Below are 22,158 nucleotides of genomic sequence, written 5' to 3'. Positions count from 1 at the left end.
AAAGTTTTATTTTAACATTCAACACATTATACGAGGCATTTTGAGAGTATTGGTTGCTAAATTGACTTTTTAGTCAATTTAGCAACCTTAAAATTCAATTTAACAACCTTTGAGCATTACCATCAAGTGTGTCAAATACCAAATATTTGGTATTTGACACATTAAACACTACTATTCAAGCTTGAGAGCATCAACACTGGAGAATGCAAATGCCAAATGTAAGGAGAATTTGACATTTCAAGCCCCAAAGTGCTCAGCATCTAGTAATGCAAAACCCAAGTATTGCAAATTTTTTTGCAATACTGCTACAGTGTAATTCTACATGTAGAATTGCACTGTAGTACAATTGCAAAAGAAAATATTAATATTTTATCTCTGTCTCTCTCATCTCTCATCTCTGTCTCTCCATCGCTAAAGCTTCACCAGATTGCAACCCATAACACAACCAACCCAGCACCACAGATTAGACACCAAACCACCGCTGTAGCCAGACACTGAACCACCATCGCTACCCAGCAACCCAAGCAAAAAAACCCAGCACCACAACCACCATTGCTACCCAGCGACGCCATTGAGCACGGCCAAACCCACAAATTTGATCTTCATAACCAACAAAAACCCACTAGAGCATAACAACCAACAAAAACCCATATCACGAATTCACGATCCACAACTGGAGCATAGACCGAAGCACAATCAAACCTAGATAAGTAACAGAGAAGTGAGACAGGAGAGAAAGAGGAAGTGAGCACAGACCAAAGCACAATCAAACCAAAAAATGTTTTTTATGTTTGCTTCTAGACTTAAAAAATAATATTTGAATAAAATGGTAAAATAATAGAGTTTTGGAATGTTAGAAGTATTGTAAAATGGTATGGTATAATGATAAAGTTGTTTTTTAGGATGGTAAAATAGAGTAGAATTGGAATTTCGGGATGCTAATGCTCTTATGAGGTGTTCCAAATGTGTCAAAATTTTGCAACAAGTTATAGTACCATGGTAACTTTGCACGGTATGGAACAATATAGCGCATGGGTTTATTATTTTTTTTATTAAGCTTTCTCTCTCATCTTGATTAAAATATCTCTTCATCTTCACCGACCAATATCTGTTCTCTTTCTCACTTTCTTGTTCAACCATTTCTTTGCATGATGATGATGATGACGATGATGGGGGAGGGTTTTTTTTTTTTTTTTTTTTTTTTTTCTGGTGATTGTGGCCGCAACAATTTTTCTAGTTGTTGTTGTTGTTGATGACGACAGTGATGACGGAGGAGGAATTTAATATATTATTTTAATGTGTTGTAAATATTATTTTAATGTATAGAATTGAAGAATAAAATATCTGATAAATGAGATATTGTAAAATGATATGGTAAACTAATAAAGTAGGTTTTTAATGTGTTAAAATGACATTTTTTATAAAACACTTGATGGTAATGCTCTTATTGGGGATGCTCTTAGGCGCTTTGGTGATGTGGCTCATGTGTGCATTTTGTTTCTATAGGGTGAAGGGTGTGTGAACCTTTTTTTCTTATTTTTATTTTAAGGAGTTGTTTTCAACTATTTGTTTAAGATGTGATTGTCACCTATATATTTAATTTGTTTTACTTAATTAATCTAAAATCAATTCAAGGGGTCTTTCAATTAATTAAGGCAAACTAATGTCTTCGAACCAAGGATTCTTAGATTCAGAAGTTCGGTTATGGAAGGTGGAAGGAGAAGATGTTAGGCACCCCCACTGGTGAAGCTAGAGGTGAGATGTCACGCCCCAAACCCCAAAGGGTCCAAAGTATGAGAGAGACGTCTCAAGTACCTGTAAATTTTTCCTTTTTGACAATTCAATCCACATAATTATTATCAAGTGCCAACAACAAGAATTATCATAATCATCCCATAGAATATACTTTCAGAGTAAGTCAGAGCTCTAAGCATTAATTACAAGGACCATAGGCCACAAAAGAATAGAGGTCTGAAAACAACAATTACATAACAACAGCTTGTCCCATTAGTGGAAATACAGTCATAACTACTATAATATACAAAAGAATGAGTCAAGCCTAGTCTAAGATGTATACCATCTAATATATCCATTACACAAAAATTCAGCCTCCATCAGTAGTTAGTCTAACTACTATTAGCCACCAAAAAGCTGTCTCAAAAGATTGTTGCCTACTCTGAAAAGTTATAAAAATAATAGAATGAGACAAAACCCAGTAAGTAGCACAATAATGGGGGTGGGGGAAATGTAAGTTTCATCTTCAATAATAATAATATGACAAGAATGATTACATAATGAAGTACAAAGTTTCTCAAAGTAAATACCTTGAAACTATATACCATAATCTGTGAGTATCAACAATATAATTTCTAAAACCATAATATCTAACATAAGATAAATTATCACAAATCTATCACACTACCACATAGATCGGTCAGAGGATCCACCCATTCACAACTGGCATGATATTATCCTCTCTGGTATGCAGGCTCTTAGCCCCATGGACAGCAGCCTCACCCATACCCTCAAGGTTTTTCTCTCCCCCCATGGGCAGCAGAGAGAGCGCGTCAAATAGGACCTCTCTTGCATGTGGTCTCTTGGCCCCATGGACAGTAGCCTCACCCATATACAATCAAAAAACCTCTTCCCCCCATGGACAGCAGGGAAGAACGCGTCATCAAAAGTGAAAGAACACTGACCTAAATTTGATTCCATTGTCACAAAGACTACGGAAATCAAATCGGGTGATCACCGGGAAATCACACATGACATAGGACTAAAATCACATAAACTCACAGGTTACCTTACTTTGAAACACATAGTTCATATCCAAATAGTTTCAGAAAACCTTAAATAATCTAACTTCTACAAAGTTTGTAAGGTTTTCAAACTTCATTCTTGTCAAAAGATTTTCTCACAATTTCTCAAATAATACAAGACAAGATAAGCATCTTTAACTTTTCAATACACCATAAAATCAATGATTTTCTTATCAAAGATTAAATAAAAGATGCTCATTTTTCCATATCAACAATTCATGCATTTCCCCAAATGTAATATCAAATATGATGCATTTTTCATATATAGTAAGGGTCACAACACAATACTTTTAAGAAAGCATATATCCATATATATCATTTTCCAAAATGCGTTTGACTCAAAAACAATATTTATAAGATATGGTTATTTTTCAAAAATACCCATTAAAAAGCTACTTACCTCGCAACCGCAAAATCCTAATTCTCCAAGCTCCAAGGGGAAATTAGCTAGAACCTAAACAATGTCAAGCAAATCTATCACAATGAGCACAAAGCTTGAAATTGTATCTAACTACAAATTAGAAATTGCCAAGTAAGAACTCAATTGGGCAAGCCTAGTATTCAACCTCACATGTAATGTATTCTACTTCCAAAATTTCTCAAAACACTTTAATTTGCAAGGCATAGACTCCCATTTATACTCATAAATCTTTCAAGGTGTCATATCTAACATCAAAACCTCCACACTTTACAAGTGCTTCCCACAAGATTTTTATAACATCATCAAGTGACCCATGACACCAAAATCATAATTTTCTCCAAGACAAACAATTTAAATCTTTAACAAGCTCCAAATGATCAATAAAAATTATATTCATCATCTATCACATATTATAACTCAAAACCTCTAAATTTTCACCACAACAAGCCTTAGATAACCATCATTGTAAAAATTATGAACTCACTCATCAAATACATCCACCAAGACCAAATTCCATACATATAAACACATGAATATCATTTCCAAAGCTCTTAAATCACATGAATAACATTATTAAAGCTTGAGTAAAATAACCTCAAACAAGAACACAATACTCATAAAAAAAAAAGATTTAAACTTTTACCTCAAATAAAATAATGAAGATGCTTTGGAGTTCCTAAGTATTTTTCCGGTGATCTTGCCGGAAAAATGATGGTGAGATAGTGTATTTTGGAGTGGAGGCTGGCGGGTGAGTGTGTGTGTGTTTCAGCAAAATGAAAAAAAAAAAAAAAAAAAAAAAAAAAAAAAAAAAGGAGAGAACCGGCCAAAGAGAGAAGAGATGTGGGTGAAATTGAGTGAATGAGAATGATGGGTAGTGAGGTTAGGTGGGGGCACATGTGGTCCACAAAATTCAGACTTAACATTTTTTTTTTAAACTCACGGGATGTTACACGAGGGGGCCATGACCCCCCTAAGTTTTGAAAGTTTACGTTAATAATAGTACTTTAAAAAAAATTATATGAAAAATTAGGAAAGAACTTAAACACTGGCTCCTCCTAAGATTTTTTACCCAAAAAAAAAAAATGTGTGCACATTTCAGTCCTAAGAAGTAAAAAAATCCAGCCTGTTCTATGGACTTTGGCCCATAAACAAATTTGCAATTAAAAAAAAAAACTCAAATCCCTTCTTCATGAGGATTATTAGTCCTAATTAAATTAGGACTCTAAAATCCAAATAAATGCACATAAATCCTGAAACTAGCTTTACAAAACACTACCCAAATTTCACAAGTCACGGGACTTTACTCCCAAAATAAAATCTAAATTTTTTTTAAAAAAAAAAAATTTGCCCTTACGCCTTCATCTAAAACCGTGCAAGTGGGACACCGATCAGTGATCCCTTTAAGTCTTTGACGCCATTGAAGTCCTAAGCAGTTGAGTTTGAGTGGTGAGCCGTACGTCTCTTTCTCGTTCTCTACTTCTGCTACTTTTTTACCTTTGTTTGAGACAAGTTCCAATTTTTTTTGGAAAGAAAAGTAAAGTTGTCTTTGACGTTTTGCTAATATAGAGAAAAGTACAGGTAATGAATTAATTTTGTGGTTTGAAGTTAAAATTACCACTAGACCAGACTAGAGTAGGCTTTATTTTATTTTATATTGTTTTATTGAGTTTGTGGTTTCAATTAAGCTATTTATCACCAACGGCCTAGTTGCCCGGGTGATACCTGGTACCTTATCTGTTCGTTTAATTTGGGGGTTCAATCTTTTGCAATAACAAATTATTTAGCAAAAAAAAAAAAATTAAGCTATTTATCAGTAGACTCTTTTAACAGTAGTATTTATTATAATTTGATAATAATACTTTTTTATTTTATTATTTGAAAACAATAATACATTTTTGTTAATTGTTTGTTTAATTGAGAAATTAAATTATTGTTAGACTTGTTTATTCTATAGGAATTGAAGATTATAAAATTTAATATTCACATTTATTTTTTGAGGATGCTAAGTATTTTTAACACACACACACGGGAAGAGGTGAGAATGTTTTAAAAAAATTGACAGTAGTATATATTCAAAATGGTCAAATTCTTGGATATTCAACATAGGTTTTAAACATTTTTAACTCACACTTATTTTCCAATATGGGATTAACACACTGTTTTTTCTTTTGAGAATACTAAGTATTTTTAACACACAAAAAGAGGGGAAAATGCCTTAAAGAAAATATTTATATTTTCTAATTATGAATAATTTACGGAGAACCAGCTACCATTAATTGATGAATGTTTTAAAAGAAGAAGTGTTTTATATTTAGAGGTTAATGTCCAATCTTCTATCTCAAATGTTGAAACTGCAATTGCTAAAACACCTAAAACAGCTCAAAGATTTGAACCTAAAGAAATAACTATTGTTCCTATAAGTGATTGCTAAGGAATTTAGTTCAAAATCAATTACAAATAATTTTAATGTCATGAAAGAGCAAAGGGCACAACTTTGTTGGGTTAAATTTAATTTATGAAATAAAAATATTTTAGGTTTTTTTTTGGTTAACTTAAGAACTTTATTGTATTTACCTTGGCCCCTCCTAGGAAAAATTCATGGCTTCGCCACTGGGCACCCCACACCGTCTATTCAAAAGATAATACATTTTTTAATTTAATTCTAATGTTAACATTTTAGGGAAAACAAATAAAATACTTGGCATTTGATTTTGAAAAAGTTTTGTACAAAATATATATATATATATACATATCATGTGAATATTTATTTACTTGTAAAATAAATAGTTAATATTTATGGCAAAAATTTATTTTAAAGCAAAACATGTGAGTAGTGTGTGTATATAACATGTAAAAGAATTTACTATGTTGTAAGAAAATAATACATATAGCTAGTATGTGAGTATTTATTTATTACATATCTAACATATGATTATGTACATAAAATAAAAGATAGGAGATGAAAGATGTTACATTTTAGTACTTTAATTTCCAAATTTTCATTCTCATGCACAGACACAATGAACCAAAATATTAGTGCAAATGGGAGGGGGGGAATATATTAGCTTGATAGGGATCTATTGGTCAATGGAAATGAACCATAAACACAAACCTATAAAAAAATTAAGTGCAATTTCAAAAGGTTCAAAAAAACTTGTATAAAAAGAACCATCTAATTTTCTTTTGGGAAGATAAGCATTTTCTTGAACCAAACTTTAAAGGAACCAAACTTTTAAAATAAGTATTTTCCACTTTTTGACCTTGATTTTGGCTGCTGTTTGGAGGTCTTTGGTAGCTCATATTTCTTTAAAATTAGTGTTTTTGGAAAGTTCTAGATGTTTAGTTTTCATAGGATTTGACCTCATGAAATTTGAAGCTATGGTTGTCGAGATATTATATCTAGAAGGGAGGTGACGCAACAAAAAAAATTTAATAGCACTATTCTTGAAAAATTCATTTCACCCAATCCAAAGAAGATATTGCCAGCCATTTTTGTGGAAGGTAGCTAACCCATCATGCTTCAATCTATTCCAAGTGGTTCACACCAGTTGTGGCTGGATTTGTATAGTTTATTGCATGAAAAGGCCCAAAAAACAACCATTTTACTTGAAAAATAATATATTTAATCAGGATTTTGGTATTTTCAATATATTTTATCCATTTTTAAATCCAATTTTGGTTTGTGAACTGTCATTTCGAAGGAATTTTTATGAAATTTTTATGATATTTAAGATGGTTGAGTATTTATCTCAAATAGTCAATTGGATCAAAAAGTCAAATTTTTGACCAATCCCAATTAAGATTTAGTCAACGTTGGTCAAACTTAGCCAAAAATAGCAAGTTTGAGATTTTAAAATCTTGGATGGTTTGTTTTGACATTTGATGAGCATGAACATGACCTTTTTCATGTAGTTCTCTAATTTTGGTTTTGAAAATGCAATTTTCACATTTTTAGGGTCTAAATCAGCATTTCTGACACATTAATCGGGATTGGATAAAATATGGTATATATTGACACCTTTTAATACCAATTTTATTTGAATAGAGTATGAAGCGACAGAGTATGAAGAGAGTGAAACAATTATAAAAATTAATATTGATAGGTACTTATACTAAAATAGAATATAAAAAATAGGTAGTTATACTAAAATAGACATAAAATTTATATTTTAAGGAAATAGAATTTAGAATTGATAATTTGATATGGGTGTTTTGAAAAAATGATTAAATAAAATAGAAAAATGGGTTCTTATGCTAAAAATATAAAATAGATAAAAAATTGATAATTTAATGAATTAGAGTTTAGAATAGATAATTTGATGTGAATGTTTTAAAAAAGTGGTTAAATAATAATATAAAAAAAAATTCTTATTTTAAAATAGACATAACGTTTTCCATTTTTTCCATAAACGATAACCAATCAGTTGGAAAACAGCGATGACCACTAACATAATATTATCTGTCCAATTCCATTTTTTATCCTTTCTAAATAAATTAGATCATGTGTAGTGCTCCTATATAAAAAAACCCTTGTGCTACAAGGAAAAAAACAAGCCAAACTCAATTATGGCATCACAAGGCTATCCAATCTCGGGCCTCCTAGTTCTTCTTGGCTTATTGACTAATTTCATTACTGTTTCATCAAGCCATGAATCTGCTTCATTCAACCGTACCAGTTTTCCCAAAGGCTTTATTTTTGGGACAGCAGCAGCGGCTTATCAGGTAACTAAGTCAAAATTTTCTCTATGTTGTATCATAGTTTTTTTTTTTTTTTTTTTTTTTTTTTTTTTCAAATGTCTTGGGATGTCAAGCACATGATCAATATTATTATGTGCACATGTGTGTTCTTTCAAATTTCCAGTACGAAGGTGCAGCAAAAGAAGATGGTAGAGGACCAAGTATATGGGACACGTACACTCATAGATACCCAGGTCTCTTCTTTTTCTCTCTCCAACTATGTGAAACTCCAACTATGTGAAACTTAAAAGTAGGGACGGACCCAAGTGATGCCCAAGGTGGCCCGGGCTCCCCTGGCCTAAAGAGAGAGAGAAAAAAAAAAAAAAATTGGCCCCCCCTACCCAAAGAAAAAAAAAAAGAAAATTTTTTTAATTGATTATATCTTTTTATTTCTAGAGTTGTGCAATATACTTTCAAAAACTTAACCCGACCAGCAACTATTCAACTCAAAAACCTTAAAAAAAAAAAAAAAAAATCTTAGTCAACCTAGTATTAGAGTACTAGTATCAAGTGTTCTAAATGCTAAATATATAGTATTTAGAACACCAAATACCAAAAATATTACTGTACAAGACATTTCAAATGTTATATTAAAGTAGAAAAAGTAAATTTTGGTTTTTGAAAATAAATTTTTTTTGCAATAGCTGATGCTCTTAAGAAATATTATTATTATTATTATTATTATTATTATTATTATTATTATTATTATTATTATTATTGTCGTTGTTGGTAGATGATTGCATCTTAATGTATTAAGAAAAAATGATGTGCATTTATCTTGGTTGATAGTTTGTTAATATTATATGAATACCTATTTGGTTTTTTTTCCCTTATACTTCAGCCCCTCCTAGGTTGAAATTCTAGTTCTACCCTTGCTTAAAAGTATGAATTACCAATGAAATATTATGCAATATTACGATGAAATTCAATTCTAGAAATAATTATTTCAAGGCGTCTCCATTTCATTAATTTTATGATTAATTTATCTATATATATATAGATTTCTCATTGTACAAATTATCATGTTATTTAAATTTTGAGTAAAATGATAGTCTATACAATTTTAGATTTTTAAAATGGTATCAGAAGAGAAAAGTGAGAGTGAAAATGAGATGGAGAAGTGAATGGGTCCGGGTTTTGAACTTTTGATTTTGTATTTAACCCAAACAAAACTATTTTTAACATGAAACAAATATGTTCGCTGCCACTTGCAATGCGGTGTGGTTAATCCAATTTGCTGGTGGTTTTGGTTGGCTTGGAGGTGATCATGCAGTTTGAGAAGTTTGGTAAACACCCCTAACTGCAACAAACAATGCCTATAATAATGAATTTTTTTTTGTCAAAGAATGTACTTATCTCGTCACCAAAGACATATACTAAACCGGGTATCCAAATATATTTTCATTGCCAAATATTTTATAATAGTTAGATTTTGCTACATTATTAATAAAGGTATATTTAAAAATTTTAACAGTAAGTTATTTAGATTTTGCATCATTATTAATAAGTTAAATAAATATCAAGATAATATTGATTATATTTATTTAAATATTGTTGACCCAACAATATCTACTCCATTTATTTTGCTTTAACCAGATCTATGACGAAGTTTGAGGATACTTATCCCCAGTTGATTTTTTTAAAAGAAAGAAAGAAAGAACAACAACAACGTAAAAAGTAAAATTTCACATTCCTATCTTTTGGTATTTATTTTTCTTCATTTTCCCCGCTTTGCCTTCCTTTCTTCCATAACGGAACCCCAAAATAGAAATAAGTTTTATGTGTTATGGATGTAAGGCTTAAGTACTAGTTCCATTTTTCTTATGGCTTAAGTTTTTCGTTCCCCAGGATTTTTGGTCTGGTTTCTTAAAAAAAAAAAAAAAAAAAAAAAGTTGTATATTACCAGTTCTTAAATAGTAATAAATAAATAAAACAGTCCTTTGGTATTTTATAAACGAAGTATTAACTTACAATGAAATTGCAGAACGAATAAAGGATGGAAGCAGTGGAGATGTAGCTAACGATCAATATCATTACTACAAGGTATCTATGTTGTTTTGTGTTCATAATAAAATTTCGTGTTCATAATAAAAATTGAAAAGAAAACCGCTCATATTAATTAGCAACTAAATATCAAGAGTCTTGTAGCACAATTGCCTAGTGTAATTTCCAATTAATAGTTTTTTGTATATGGAACCCATAAAAAATGCTTTGTCCCTTCTAAAGTACGAAAAAAAAAAAAAAAAAAACACAAAAACAAAAACAAAAAGCTGTCCAAGAAAAACAGCTTTGACAACAAGAAAAAAGGAAAAGAGTTACACAGTAATACAACATTTAAATACTTTGAAGAATAAAGAACAAAAAGGATGAATTCTAATTTTTTTTTTTTTTTTTTTTTAAGCAATCAAGGTGTTGAAACGCATATACAAGTTTATTGGTGTATTGATATAATCTTATTTTAAAGAATCAAATCAGATATCAAACTTTATATATTTAGATTAGTCTTTTGCTTTGATTTTTTTTTTTTTTTTTTTTGAATCCTTCTTTTGCTTTGATTGTTAGTAAGTAGTAACTATGAATTGGTTATTTTTGTTTCTTTATTTTAGTGAAATGAAATATATATTTGTAGTAAATTAAAATTATGGAGAATCAAGAGCATAATAATGAGTCTAAATTGAATTCTAAACTAGTTTGTATCGAGGTAGATTTTACAAACCTTTCTACAATCCCTCATTTAGAATAAAATTTTCAGAAAAAATGAAAAAAATAAGAAGATTGAGAGCTATTGGGAAAAATAAACTAAGTATGAAAATTATAGTTATTTACATTTGTTTGTTTATTTTTTGTCATAATATTGATTTTTTTTTTAGGTTTTGTTTTTTAAATATGGTCTTTAAATCTTGGCCCCGACCTAAAATCCTAGCTTCACCACTATATTATATATATATATATATATATATATATATATTAATATATTAGCTCCTAATTAGCTGTTAATTTTTGTGCTTTGGCTTTTCTACATTTTTAGGGCTTGATTATGTTTGTCATATTCTTTTTTCTAAATATTTAGCATGTCTAACCAAATACTAGATAATCACAATATAAGAAATTTACATTTCAGATTTTTCTAACAATTTATATATGTTGTGATTATACATTGCAGAAAGATGTTCGGATTATGACAAAGATGAATTTAGATGCATACAGATTCTCAATCTCATGGTCTCGAGTACTACCAAGTAAGATTATCCTTTTCATAATCCGTAAAAGGTTAGATCCATACAATGAAAAGGACATAAAAATGGGTACCATCAAGTACACATATTAGGTTGGAGTGGATTGACTATTGTTTTGTGACTATATTATGTTCCTAACAATCTCATTTTTGGTACTAACTTCAGAAGGAAAACTAAGTGGTGGTGTGAATCGGGAAGGAATCGAGTATTACAATAAGCTCATCAATAGGCTGCTGAGCAAAGGTCAAGAATCAATATTAAAATTCCAAAATATCATCAACTTATATAACTTTTTATAATGCACACTTTATTTCTTTATTACTGAATGCAGGTATAAAGCCCTTTGTAACAATGTTCCATTGGGATCTTCCCCAAGCCTTAGAAGATGAGTATGGTGGTTTCCTAAGTCCACATATTGTGTAAGTGAATGATTCGCCAACAAATTACCCCCCCAAAAAAAGAATAATTCACCCAATAATCCACCCCTCTTCTCCATCTGATTATAGACGTTTTTCATATATTAACCATATCATATATAATTATTTATACTACTACCATTTTTGGATTAAAAATAAAAACAAAAGATTGAGGACATCAATATTCTGATAACCTACTATTTGTGTCAAAACCTTAAAATTTTAAATTTATCCATTGTTCTAATATTTCATGTATTGATTTCAATTCCACTTAATTAATGGGGCCCAATTCATTGGTGGAGCCTAATATATGAGATTTTTATTTTTTATTTTTTAAAATGGGATGTAGAGTGGATAGACAAGTTCAAACTTAATACTATGATAAAATTAGTAAGTCACCATTTGCCCCCCAAAATGTTAATCTAACATATATGCATCTAATATTTAGTGATGATTTTCGGGACTATGCGGAACTTTTGTTCAAGGAATTTGGTGATCGGGTAAAGCATTGGATCACACTAAATGAGCCATTCAGCTATAGTAGTGGTGGTTATGTAGGAGGATCGTTTGCGCCAGGTCGATGCTCTGCTTGGCTAAATCTAAATTGTACTAGTGGGAATTCAGGGACAGAGCCATATTTGGTGTCACACAATGAGTTGCTTGCTCATGCAGCCGCTGTTGAAGTGTACAAGAAAAAATATCAGGTTTGACTTACAAAACTTTTAACATATTAAAACCAAATATTTTCAAGTTACGCTAAATGATACTAAATATACGCCAAGAGCCATGTAGCTCAATTTATATCTCTTGGTGTCTCAGTTGGAGACATTTTGGATTTAAATTCCCCTCCCCTATAACTATATCAAATTTATAATTTTTTTATAATTAAAAAAAAAAAAAACCCATAAAAGTACATGGTTGGTTAAACTTGGTTTACAAATGATACAAGACCATCTGGATAGCAATTTCTGAAACTGATTTGAACAATTGTAGGGAACTTTAACTTAGATAAATATACAAAATCCCATGCATAAGCTTTGAGTGTAAAAAAATGTTCACAATGCAGGCAGCGCAGAGAGGAGTGATAGGGATAACAATTGTGAGTCACTGGTTTGTGCCATTCTCTGATGCAAAGAAAGATCAGGATGCTGCGCTACGTGCCCTTGATTTCATGTTGGGATGGTAAGTTTTGCTTTATGGATTCTATTTTACATTTTATAAAACCCTTATCGTTTGGAGTTCAAATCTTCTATTTCACTTTTCCTGCTTTACTTTATGCTCCACTAATAAATTTTTTTTTGAAGTTTTTTAAAATAAATAAAAAATTTTAAAAAGAAAGCATAACACATCCTTACCAGCCACCACTATCAACCTTGGCTGACGACACTAGCAAAAGATCGCCAAAGTCATTAACACCGCCAGTCATAGCATTCTATTTGGTTATAGTGAAAAGTAAGGCGAGGAAACAAAGTGAAAGTGCGTTTTTAGATTACCGATTGAGAGGCATTATTACATTGAGAAAATTTAGATGCCGTGACTTAATTTTTGAACTTGATTTACAAAGATCAATTTTGGTTAGAAATTATAGTTTGATTGCTTGAGATTGTTTTGTTATTGGGGTTTTTGATGAATATAGAGGTGGGAGTAGCCGAATAGGCTAATTGGGTTTAATTTATGCTTAGAAGCAATGAGAAGTTGTTGAATTAAGATGGGGCTAAATTGAAAATTTCTAGCTTCAGTGTTGTTTGTCTAGTCTGTAACCATTACGAATGTGTGATACTGCTTTGGCTATTTCGAATTCTTGGTGTAATTTTTTTTTTTTTTTTTTTTCTCTGGTGTATCACAAATTGGACTAGGTGGATTTGGTGGTCGTTTGCCGTTGATTAAATTGGCAATTTGATTGTGGTGAACAAGTGATGGTGGCTGGTCAATGAGTATGATTATTTATTTATTTATTTTAGGAAACTTGAATTATAAAAGCAGAAAATTAGTTTTTACTCAAGTAGATGGACAAGTGACAAGTTTTTATTTGTAGAGTATAGAGTGGAGCGAAGAAAGTGAGTTGGAAGATTTGGACTCTATCTTTTAAATGACGTAATTAATGGGTACAATTTTTTAATCGTACCCATATCACAAAATTTCTCAACCCAAATGAAGGCAAAATCAAAAGTAGATGTCCCAATGATTAATTATATATTGAAGTCAGGGATAATAGTCGGAAATTTTGCATGGGTGTAGGTAGCACCTATATATATGTTTTTTAAAGAAAAAATGGATAAAGTCCTGGATTTTTTAAAATACTAAAATAAGTCATTATTCATATAGATTTATATAGCCAAAACTTAAAGAAAATTCAATTAGATTTTTATTGGATTTTCAATTTTGCACCATGTGTCCTATTTAATTTTTAATTTTTTGCCAAGAGAATTATTTAAGTGTAAAAACCGAAAAGTCCAAATCCAATTAAATTTTAAATTGGATTTCAATTGGAATCCAATTTTCTACCACGTATCCATCTAAATTTTTAATTTTATGGTAAGTGAATTATTGGGTGCAAAAACCAAAGAGTGTAAACCAATTAAATTTTAAATCATATATATGTATATATATATATATATTACATATCTTAGAAATATAAGGTTTAAAAAAAGTGTAAACTAATACCATATATAATTTGAATCTCTTCTCCAAAAAAATGTATAATTTAAACTATATAATTATTATTGTTTTTAATTGTACTCGTGCATATGTATAAAGCTACACACTAGTAAGTATAGTAAGTATAAAAGTTATCAAAATATTTTCGTCTACCTAACAATCCTAAAAAGAACTTAATATCTTTTTAAATTCTAATAAATATTCAATGTTATCCTTCTTCTTTTTTCTTTTCTTTTTTTGAGAAAAAAAATATGAAGTTATCTTTTTTTGAAAAAATATATACAAAGTTATCTAATTTGATACATATACCTTTTTTTAAGTTAAAAAAATCTAAATTCTTTGCACTTTGGAGGGTCAACTCATTCTTAGGGGTCAAATAATTCTTTTTCGGTGCCTAACTTTTTTTTTCTTTTTTTTTTTTGAGCTCAAAACGATAGAAATATATTATTGAAAACCAATGAATTGAATGACATACAAGTAAAGCTAGTGCACGAGCAGCATAGAGGGGACATCCACTACATGCAGTGTTGTCCCAAAAAACCAGAGAATCGATATTTAACACAAAGAAAACAGCCCCAGTCCCACTACAGCTATACCAGTACCCGATGGACTTGTGACTCCATGATTCTCTGATATTCCTCCAGAAAACTCCTTGCACTCTCAAATATTACTGTACCTGCTCAAAATAGAATCTATTTCTTGCATTCCATATTGCCCATGCCGTGGTTGCCCATCCTTCCAAGTCCAACTTACTAAGCTTCTGCTGCATCTGATTGAAGAGGAGGAAGAAATCAGTAGCCTCATTTCTGCTTTTTTGGATTCGTCCCTTGTACAGAGCCCACACGTTCTGTGCAAACGGGCACTCCCAAAGCAGATGGCTGTTGGTCTCAGGTTGTTGATGACAAATCTCGCATGTCGGCTCGACTCTAACTATTAAAAAGTTTAATTTTATCAACAAATATATATAAGATTATATATATATATATATATTAATGTCAGATTTTTATTAAGTATTTTAGCATACAAATACCAGCTCGCATCTTGAACTTTCACAATAATATGCATTTAACTATTTTATTTTACCTTTAGCAAATAAGCAATCACCGAAATGCATCCAAACACACTATTTCTTTTAATTTTCTTTTTGGCCATTAAGATGAAGTTGTCCCTTTCAAATTGAATCACACCACCTTTTCGGTGGCTATCTTTAGAATTTGTTCAACTTAATTAAGTATGTTCAAATTTAATAGATTAATAATATGCTTTAAGTTAAAAAATTTCATTGTTATTGCAGGTTTTTGGACCCATTGATAAATGGTAACTATCCGCATAGCATGAGGTCTCTCGTTAAAGATAGATTACCCAAGTTCACCAAAGAGCAATCCAAACTGGTAAAGGGGTCATTTGATTTTCTAGGAATAAACTACTATACTGCTAATTATGCAGCTTATGCCCCTCAAATAACTGGTGATAAAGCAAGTTACATGACGGATTCTAGTGCTAATCTTACTAGTAAGTACAAATTCAACACCCGAAGCCATGCTTATGAGTTTCTTATGTATCTAATATGGTAAGAATAACTAGACCATTCTTTTTCTTGTCTTTGCAGCTTCACGGAATGGAATCCTCATTGGTGCACCGGTATGTACTAGCTAGCTAAGTACATATCAACATTTTTATTCTAGTAGTTAGAGGAAAAAAAACTAACAATTTTATGAAAAACTGTAAAGAAAATAGTAAAGCTACCATCAATGGTCCAGCCTTTTAGAAATTTCATAAAGGGAATGGTAAAGCTACTATCAAATTTATGAAAATATTTTTTTAAAATTGGCATGTTAATGAATATAATTGATGTCATATCATTGACGTAATGAATATCTTAATTTTTTTTAATCTTTTATCTTGCAATTAAAGATAAAAACAATGTATTTGGGCCTTATGTTAGTATGCCTAAATAATTGCAGGCTGCTTCAAGTTGGCTTCATGTTTATCCAAGAGGATTTCGAGATCTTCTGCTCTACATAAAGAGCAAGTACCACAATCCACTAATTTACATTACCGAGAATGGTAATTTCCTCTAACTTCATTTTTCGTTTATTATCCCATAAGGTCATGAAAAATTGGAACGCTAGTGCTAGTTATTAGATTTCCATTTGAAGCTAAATTCCACCACCTATATTTGTAGGAATTGATGAGTTCAATAATGCCACCTTGTCACTCAAGGAAGCCCTTGTTGACAACCAAAGAATTGAGTATTACGATAAACATCTTCAATATCTTCTTAGGGCTATCAAGTAAGTGCAATAGCTCTCTCTCTCTCTCTCTCTCTCTCTCACACACACACACACACAATTATAGAATTGTAACTAGATTTCACTTCTTTCTTTGGTATATACAGGGATGGCGTAAATGTTAAGGGATACTTTGCATGGTCATTGTTGGACAATTTTGAGTGGGCCTCAGGTTACACAGTTCGATTTGGAATTAACTATGTAGACTACAAAAATGGGAATAAAAGATACCCTAAGCATTCTGCCCGTTGGTTCAAGAAATTTCTCAAGAAGTAGACATGAACTATGCTCAAATTATGAACTATCTATTAGCATCGGACTGTCTCCAAACAATAAACTAAAGATAATTTCTTCTCCATTTGTATGCCCTATAAATTATGTAATTGGTATGGAGTACGAGACTATAATGTAGAAATGCTTGTTAAATAATATATTATCTTATATGTACTACATAGAAGACACTCCAATTGGTTTAAACTTTAAACTCCAAGAACAAGGAAAATGTTATAACTACTATAAATGTTAGACTCTAACATACTTTACCTCTTCCCCACAAAAGAATTTGTCTAATATTTTTCTATATATTAAAAAAAACAAAATTAGTTTTTTTTTTCAAAAAAAAAAAAAGGTAATAAAAAAAGGATACTAAATGGACAAACTTCTTTCATCAATATTGTTTGTTCTGTTTAGACCCCTTTTAAAACAGATTAGTTTAACCTAATGAATTAGCCAAGTAGTTACTTAGGTTAATTATGAGATCTAAGTTAAACACATGCAAACATATTACTTAGTGCGGAAAAGTAAAGAAGACTATAATGACTCAGGAAAATCAATGAAACCAACAGTTTCAAGGTAAAAAAAACTTGGGAAGGATTTAACCTAACTATCCTTAAGGTAAATAAATCCACTATGATAAAATGAAAGTTTACAATAGATTTAAATCCTAAGTCTAAAGCTACCTCTTGTAAAACTTACTAACACGACTACATGCAACTCTGACTCCTCGATCTCTTCTATCTTGAATTTGCTGAACACAAACTCCCACGTTTGTGAAATTGAGATCCCACTCAAAGGTTTCAGATCACCATCAGTAGTAAATTTTATGCAGCAACTTGTTTCCACTAGTTTTTTATTGTAGATCTCATTCCAATAGATACTTGTAGAGTTAGAAGGTTACAAAAATCTCACAGATCTCATAGGAGTAACTCATAAGTCTTCCAAAAGCTTCTAAAACGTGATTAGGGTTTTCATTTTATACCTAGCAGCGTTGGACTGAAACCCTAAACGTTTTCATAGGCTTGGGCCTGATTTAGATTCTACAGAACATGATTTTTGATCGGTTGAACCTATCTTTCGATCTGTCGAGCTTCACAGTAGCTTACTTCTTCTTTCTGCAGCTTGACAGTTCTTGAATCTTGACTTGAACAATCTTGAGTAATGTCTAACATCTAATTTAGACATGTTTTTTTTTCTCGGTTTGGCAACATACAAAAATTTGAAAACTAAACATTTAATCCTAAATATTTAGAACCTAACAAATATAAACGAACTAATTTTGTTGTTTTTTTATCCTAAGTTTTGGGAGAAAATAATAAAACCCTAAACTGGCAAAGAAATATGTAATTCAACCTATTTTATGTTTTTCTATTGTTGCATTTGTTTGCTAAGAAAAGCTCATAAATTAGGTTAAGGAAATTTACCCCCAAATCTGTGATTATATTAGGCTTTTATCAAGTTGAGGTTTTTATTGGTTTTTCAAGGCTAATTTTTGTTTGGGGTGTATGTCAGCACGTGGTGAGGACTAGTGTTAGATATAATAGAAACAAGGTCAAACCCTAAAATAGAAAGACCTAAGACCCTTCTTGTTAATCATTGCATTATCGTTGGAATTACATGGACTCTAAGATAAATTCATATTGATTGGCCAAAAAAAAAAAAATCTAAGCACATTCCTAAAATGATTTTGAATAGACTGGCAAAAGAACCATAAGAACATGATGCTTTGTATTTCACTCTTCTTTTTTTTTTTTTTTTTTTTTTATAATTTTTATATTTACCTCTGTATTTCACTTGGTATGAAGAAAAAATAAATTAGCACATACATATGTGGGGGGGGGGGGGGGGGAGGGGTGGGGGGTGATAAAACGATATGCCCGTGTGCTTGATAAAATAGTTAGCTCATGGGCCCATTAATGAGAAGAAAGAAAAGTATACAGGACACAGTGGAATACACCCAGCCCATAAGCCGCAACGGGCCTTATCAAAGATCCAGAGAAGAGATTTGACCTTGGCAACAAAAGAGGGAGGTTGGGGAAGCCCCCAAAGGATACCCCCTTCGTCAACCAAGTGTTAAGGACCCTCCCCAAAGGAATGGAAGGTGGGAAAGGTGTACCAGTGAAAAGGGAAGTATCTTTTGGGAAGTAAAGAGTGGTAGCGTCCAGATTCAGAGTGGTAACAAAAGTATGGTAATATGTAATGTTAGTATTGCCTAATGTGACTATAGAACCATCAAATGTGAGAGAAAACTTTTGTACAGAGTTTTCAAGAGCAAATTTTTCCCTAATTCTCATTTATGGAAGCCCCAGATTCTCCAAGTGGCTCATATGCTTGGCGTAGTATTCTCAAAGGGAGGGAAGTATTGGTGAGAGGGGCTAGATGGCGAGTGGGTGATGGAAAGTCCATCAAGGTTTGGGATGACCCTTGGCTACCTAGTTTAGAGCACCCAAGAATTTTGTCCCCCGTCATAGATGGTTTGCAGGAAGCAACAGTGGATTGTCTTATCAATCCTACTACTCGGAGTTGGGATAAGGATATACTTCTTGGCTACTTTGCCCCTATGGAAACTGACTTGATTCTAAAAATCCCACTTAACCCAACCACTGTAGAGGATAAGCTCATTTGGCCACATGTCCCTAATGGAGTTTATACTGTGAGATCTGGTTATAGATTCCTTGTCAAAGAAAAGGCTGATCCATCCTCATCTCCATCTTCCCAAAATGAAGCCACAAGTATTTGGGGTCGAATATGGAGGCTCTCGGTGCCAAACAAAGTAAAAAACTTTCTTTGGAGGGCTTGTAGGGAAGCTCTACTAGTGAAGACGAACCTGGTTTGCAGAAGAGTCATTAAGGAAGACGTTTGTAGCCATTGTAACTTGAAGGCCGAGGATGGTTTCCATGCTCTATGGGACTGCTCTGAACTCTTGGCCATTTGGGAAACCGACATAATGTGGCTGTTTTGCAAGTCTAAGACGTTCTCAAATTTCTACGAGCTTACACGTTTTGTGCTAGAGTTCAACAGGCGACCTGAGCTGTTTGCGGTGATCACATGGACAATTTGGTTTTGACGCAATCAGCTTCGAACTAGTAACAAGGCCTTCCCGTTGTCCCAAGTCATACCATCAGCCACGCAGATGCTATAGGAGTTCAATGAAGTGCAACCAGCAACTCCAGTGCAGACGGTCTTCTTTCACAGGTCTTAGCCCAAGTGGGAACCCCCTCCTCCATCGCACTTAAAGATTAGTTTTGATGGTGCGGTGTTCAAAGAAACAGAGGAAGCTGGGTTGGGTGTGGCTGTCCGTAATTCTCATGGAAAGGTGCTAGCATCCTTGGTAGAGAAGATCAAGCTTCCATCCTCATCAGACGAAGTGGAAGCACTGGCGGCTGTTCGCGCTATCACCCTTGCTTTGGACCTAAATCTACCCTCTTTTATTGTCGAGGGAGACTCAGAAGTGGTTATTTCGACCTTAAGAAAGGAAGAGGAATCTTTTTCTTCTTTTGGTCATTTGATTTTTTGTATTAAGTATTCTCTAGCTTTTTGCAATTGTTTTTCCTTTTCTCATACCCGAAGGTCAGGTAACTCTTTTGCTCATTCTTTAGCAAAACATGCAAGAACTATTGTTGGTTTTTCTATGTGGATGGAGGATGTCCCACCACAAGTTGTTGATGTACTTTTAGACGATTATGGCTGATTTTAGTTTTATAAAGTTGTCATTGAATTCTAAAATAAAAAAAAAAAAAAAAAACTCAAATTTTCTCGCTTCATTTATTATTTTAATGAATTGTTTATATTATTTTAAATGAAGTTATTAAAAAAAAAAAAAAAAAAAAACATTTGATATTGGGTGTATTGTAAAGTAAGGTGGTAAAATAGATAAAGTAACTTTTTGAGATGCTAAAAGTTAAAAATTTTAGCACCACCAATGTGAATGCTCTAACTTAAAAAAAAAAAAAAAAATCCTAGCTAGCCTAGTATTAAAAAAAGACATTATTTTGTTTTTGTTTGTCTTTGCTGGTAAATGATTGCATCTTAATGTATTTAGAAAAAATGATTTTGAATATTTATAAATTTTTAATACTATATAGATGTCTATTTGCAATTTTTTTTCTTTATACTCTAGCCCCTACTAACTTAAAATCCTGAGTTCCTTCCCTGCAAATAATTAGTTGAAGGACAGTTGTGATCACTAACATATGGGTAATTCTACAGTACCCCCTCTTTTTTTTTTGGGGTACGGTACCCTCTAATAGGCAATCTGCTATACCAGGTTACCAAAACATCACATTTGGTGGTACCATCTTCACATTGTGTAATACTAATATCACATATGACTGTACTTTTGTCACATACGGTGGTTCCCTTATTTTTTTTCACATTCAATGGTACCATCATCACATTGTGTAGTACCAATATCACATGTGACTGTACTATTGTCACATACAGTGGTTCCCTTATTTTTTTTTCTCATATTCGATGGTACCATCCTCACATTGTATAGTACTAACATCACATGGGATTGTACTATTGTCACATTCGGTGGTTCCCTTATTTTTTTTCTCACATTTGATGGTACCATTCTCACATTGTACAGTACCAACATCACATGCGACTGTACTTTTGTCACATTCAATAGTTCCCTTATTTTTTCTCACATTTGATGGTACCATTTTCATATTGTGTAATACTAACATCACATGTGACTGCATTTTTGCCACATACGGTGGTTCTCTTATTTTTTCTCACATTCGATGGTACCATCCTCACATTGTGTAGTACCAACATCACATGTGATTGTACTTTTGTCACATTCAGTAGTTCCTTTATTTTTTTTCCTCACATTTGATGGTACCATCCTCACATTGTGCAGTACCAACATCACATGTGACTATACTTTTGTCACATTTGATGGTTCCCTTATTTTTTTCTCACATTTGATGGTATCATTCTCACATTGTGCAGTACCAACATCACATGTGACTGTACTTTTGTCACATATGGTGGTTCTCTTATTTTTTTTCTCACATTCAATGGTACCACCCTCATATTGTGCAATACCTACATCACATGTAATTGTACTATTCTCACATTCGGTGGTTCCCTTATTTTTTCTCACATTTGATGGTACCATCCTCACATTTTGCAGTACCAACATCACATGTGACTGTACTTTTGTCGCATTCGATGGTTCCCTTATTTTTTTCCTCACATTTTATGGTACCAGCCTCACATTGCGCAGTACCAACATTACATGTGATTGTACTTTTGTTACATTCAGTAGTTCCTTTATTTTTTTTCTCACATTTG

The 22,158-nt window shown here is 32.0% G+C and overlaps 1 protein-coding gene and 1 long non-coding RNA gene across 3 annotated transcripts; one reads left to right on the top strand and one right to left on the bottom strand.

Moving 5' to 3' along the window:
* Positions 1-1,879: 1,879 nt before the first annotated feature.
* Positions 1,880-4,025, bottom strand: LOC126718674 (uncharacterized). The gene is made up of 3 exons (XR_007653010.1): positions 3,884-4,025; positions 3,220-3,273; positions 1,880-2,176 (listed from the first exon to the last, which is right to left on the bottom strand). It is a non-coding gene; the product is annotated as an uncharacterized LOC126718674 (long non-coding RNA).
* Positions 4,026-7,806: 3,781 nt separating this feature from the next.
* Positions 7,807-16,854, top strand: LOC126718649 (beta-glucosidase 12-like). 2 transcript variants are annotated; one of them, XM_050420974.1, is made up of 14 exons: positions 7,807-7,962; positions 8,102-8,171; positions 9,962-10,020; positions 11,141-11,216; positions 11,379-11,456; positions 11,545-11,632; positions 12,078-12,333; positions 12,696-12,811; positions 15,582-15,799; positions 15,897-15,928; positions 16,018-16,023; positions 16,252-16,354; positions 16,473-16,581; positions 16,686-16,854. In XM_050420974.1, the coding sequence occupies exons 1-14, from the start codon at positions 7,807-7,809 to the stop codon at positions 16,852-16,854; spliced, it is 1,536 nt and encodes a 511-aa protein (XP_050276931.1). The 2 variants fall into 2 exon arrangements, with proteins under 2 accessions (XP_050276931.1, XP_050276924.1); XM_050420967.1 differs by lacking the exon at positions 16,018-16,023.
* Positions 16,855-22,158: the final 5,304 nt, after the last annotated feature.

This window comes from Quercus robur, chromosome 1, assembly GCF_932294415.1.
Source record: "Quercus robur chromosome 1, dhQueRobu3.1, whole genome shotgun sequence".
NCBI classification, from domain to species: Eukaryota; Viridiplantae; Streptophyta; class Magnoliopsida; order Fagales; family Fagaceae; genus Quercus; species Quercus robur.
Note: the sequence above shows the minus strand (reverse complement) of the source record. Positions and strands in the feature narration are given on the sequence as shown.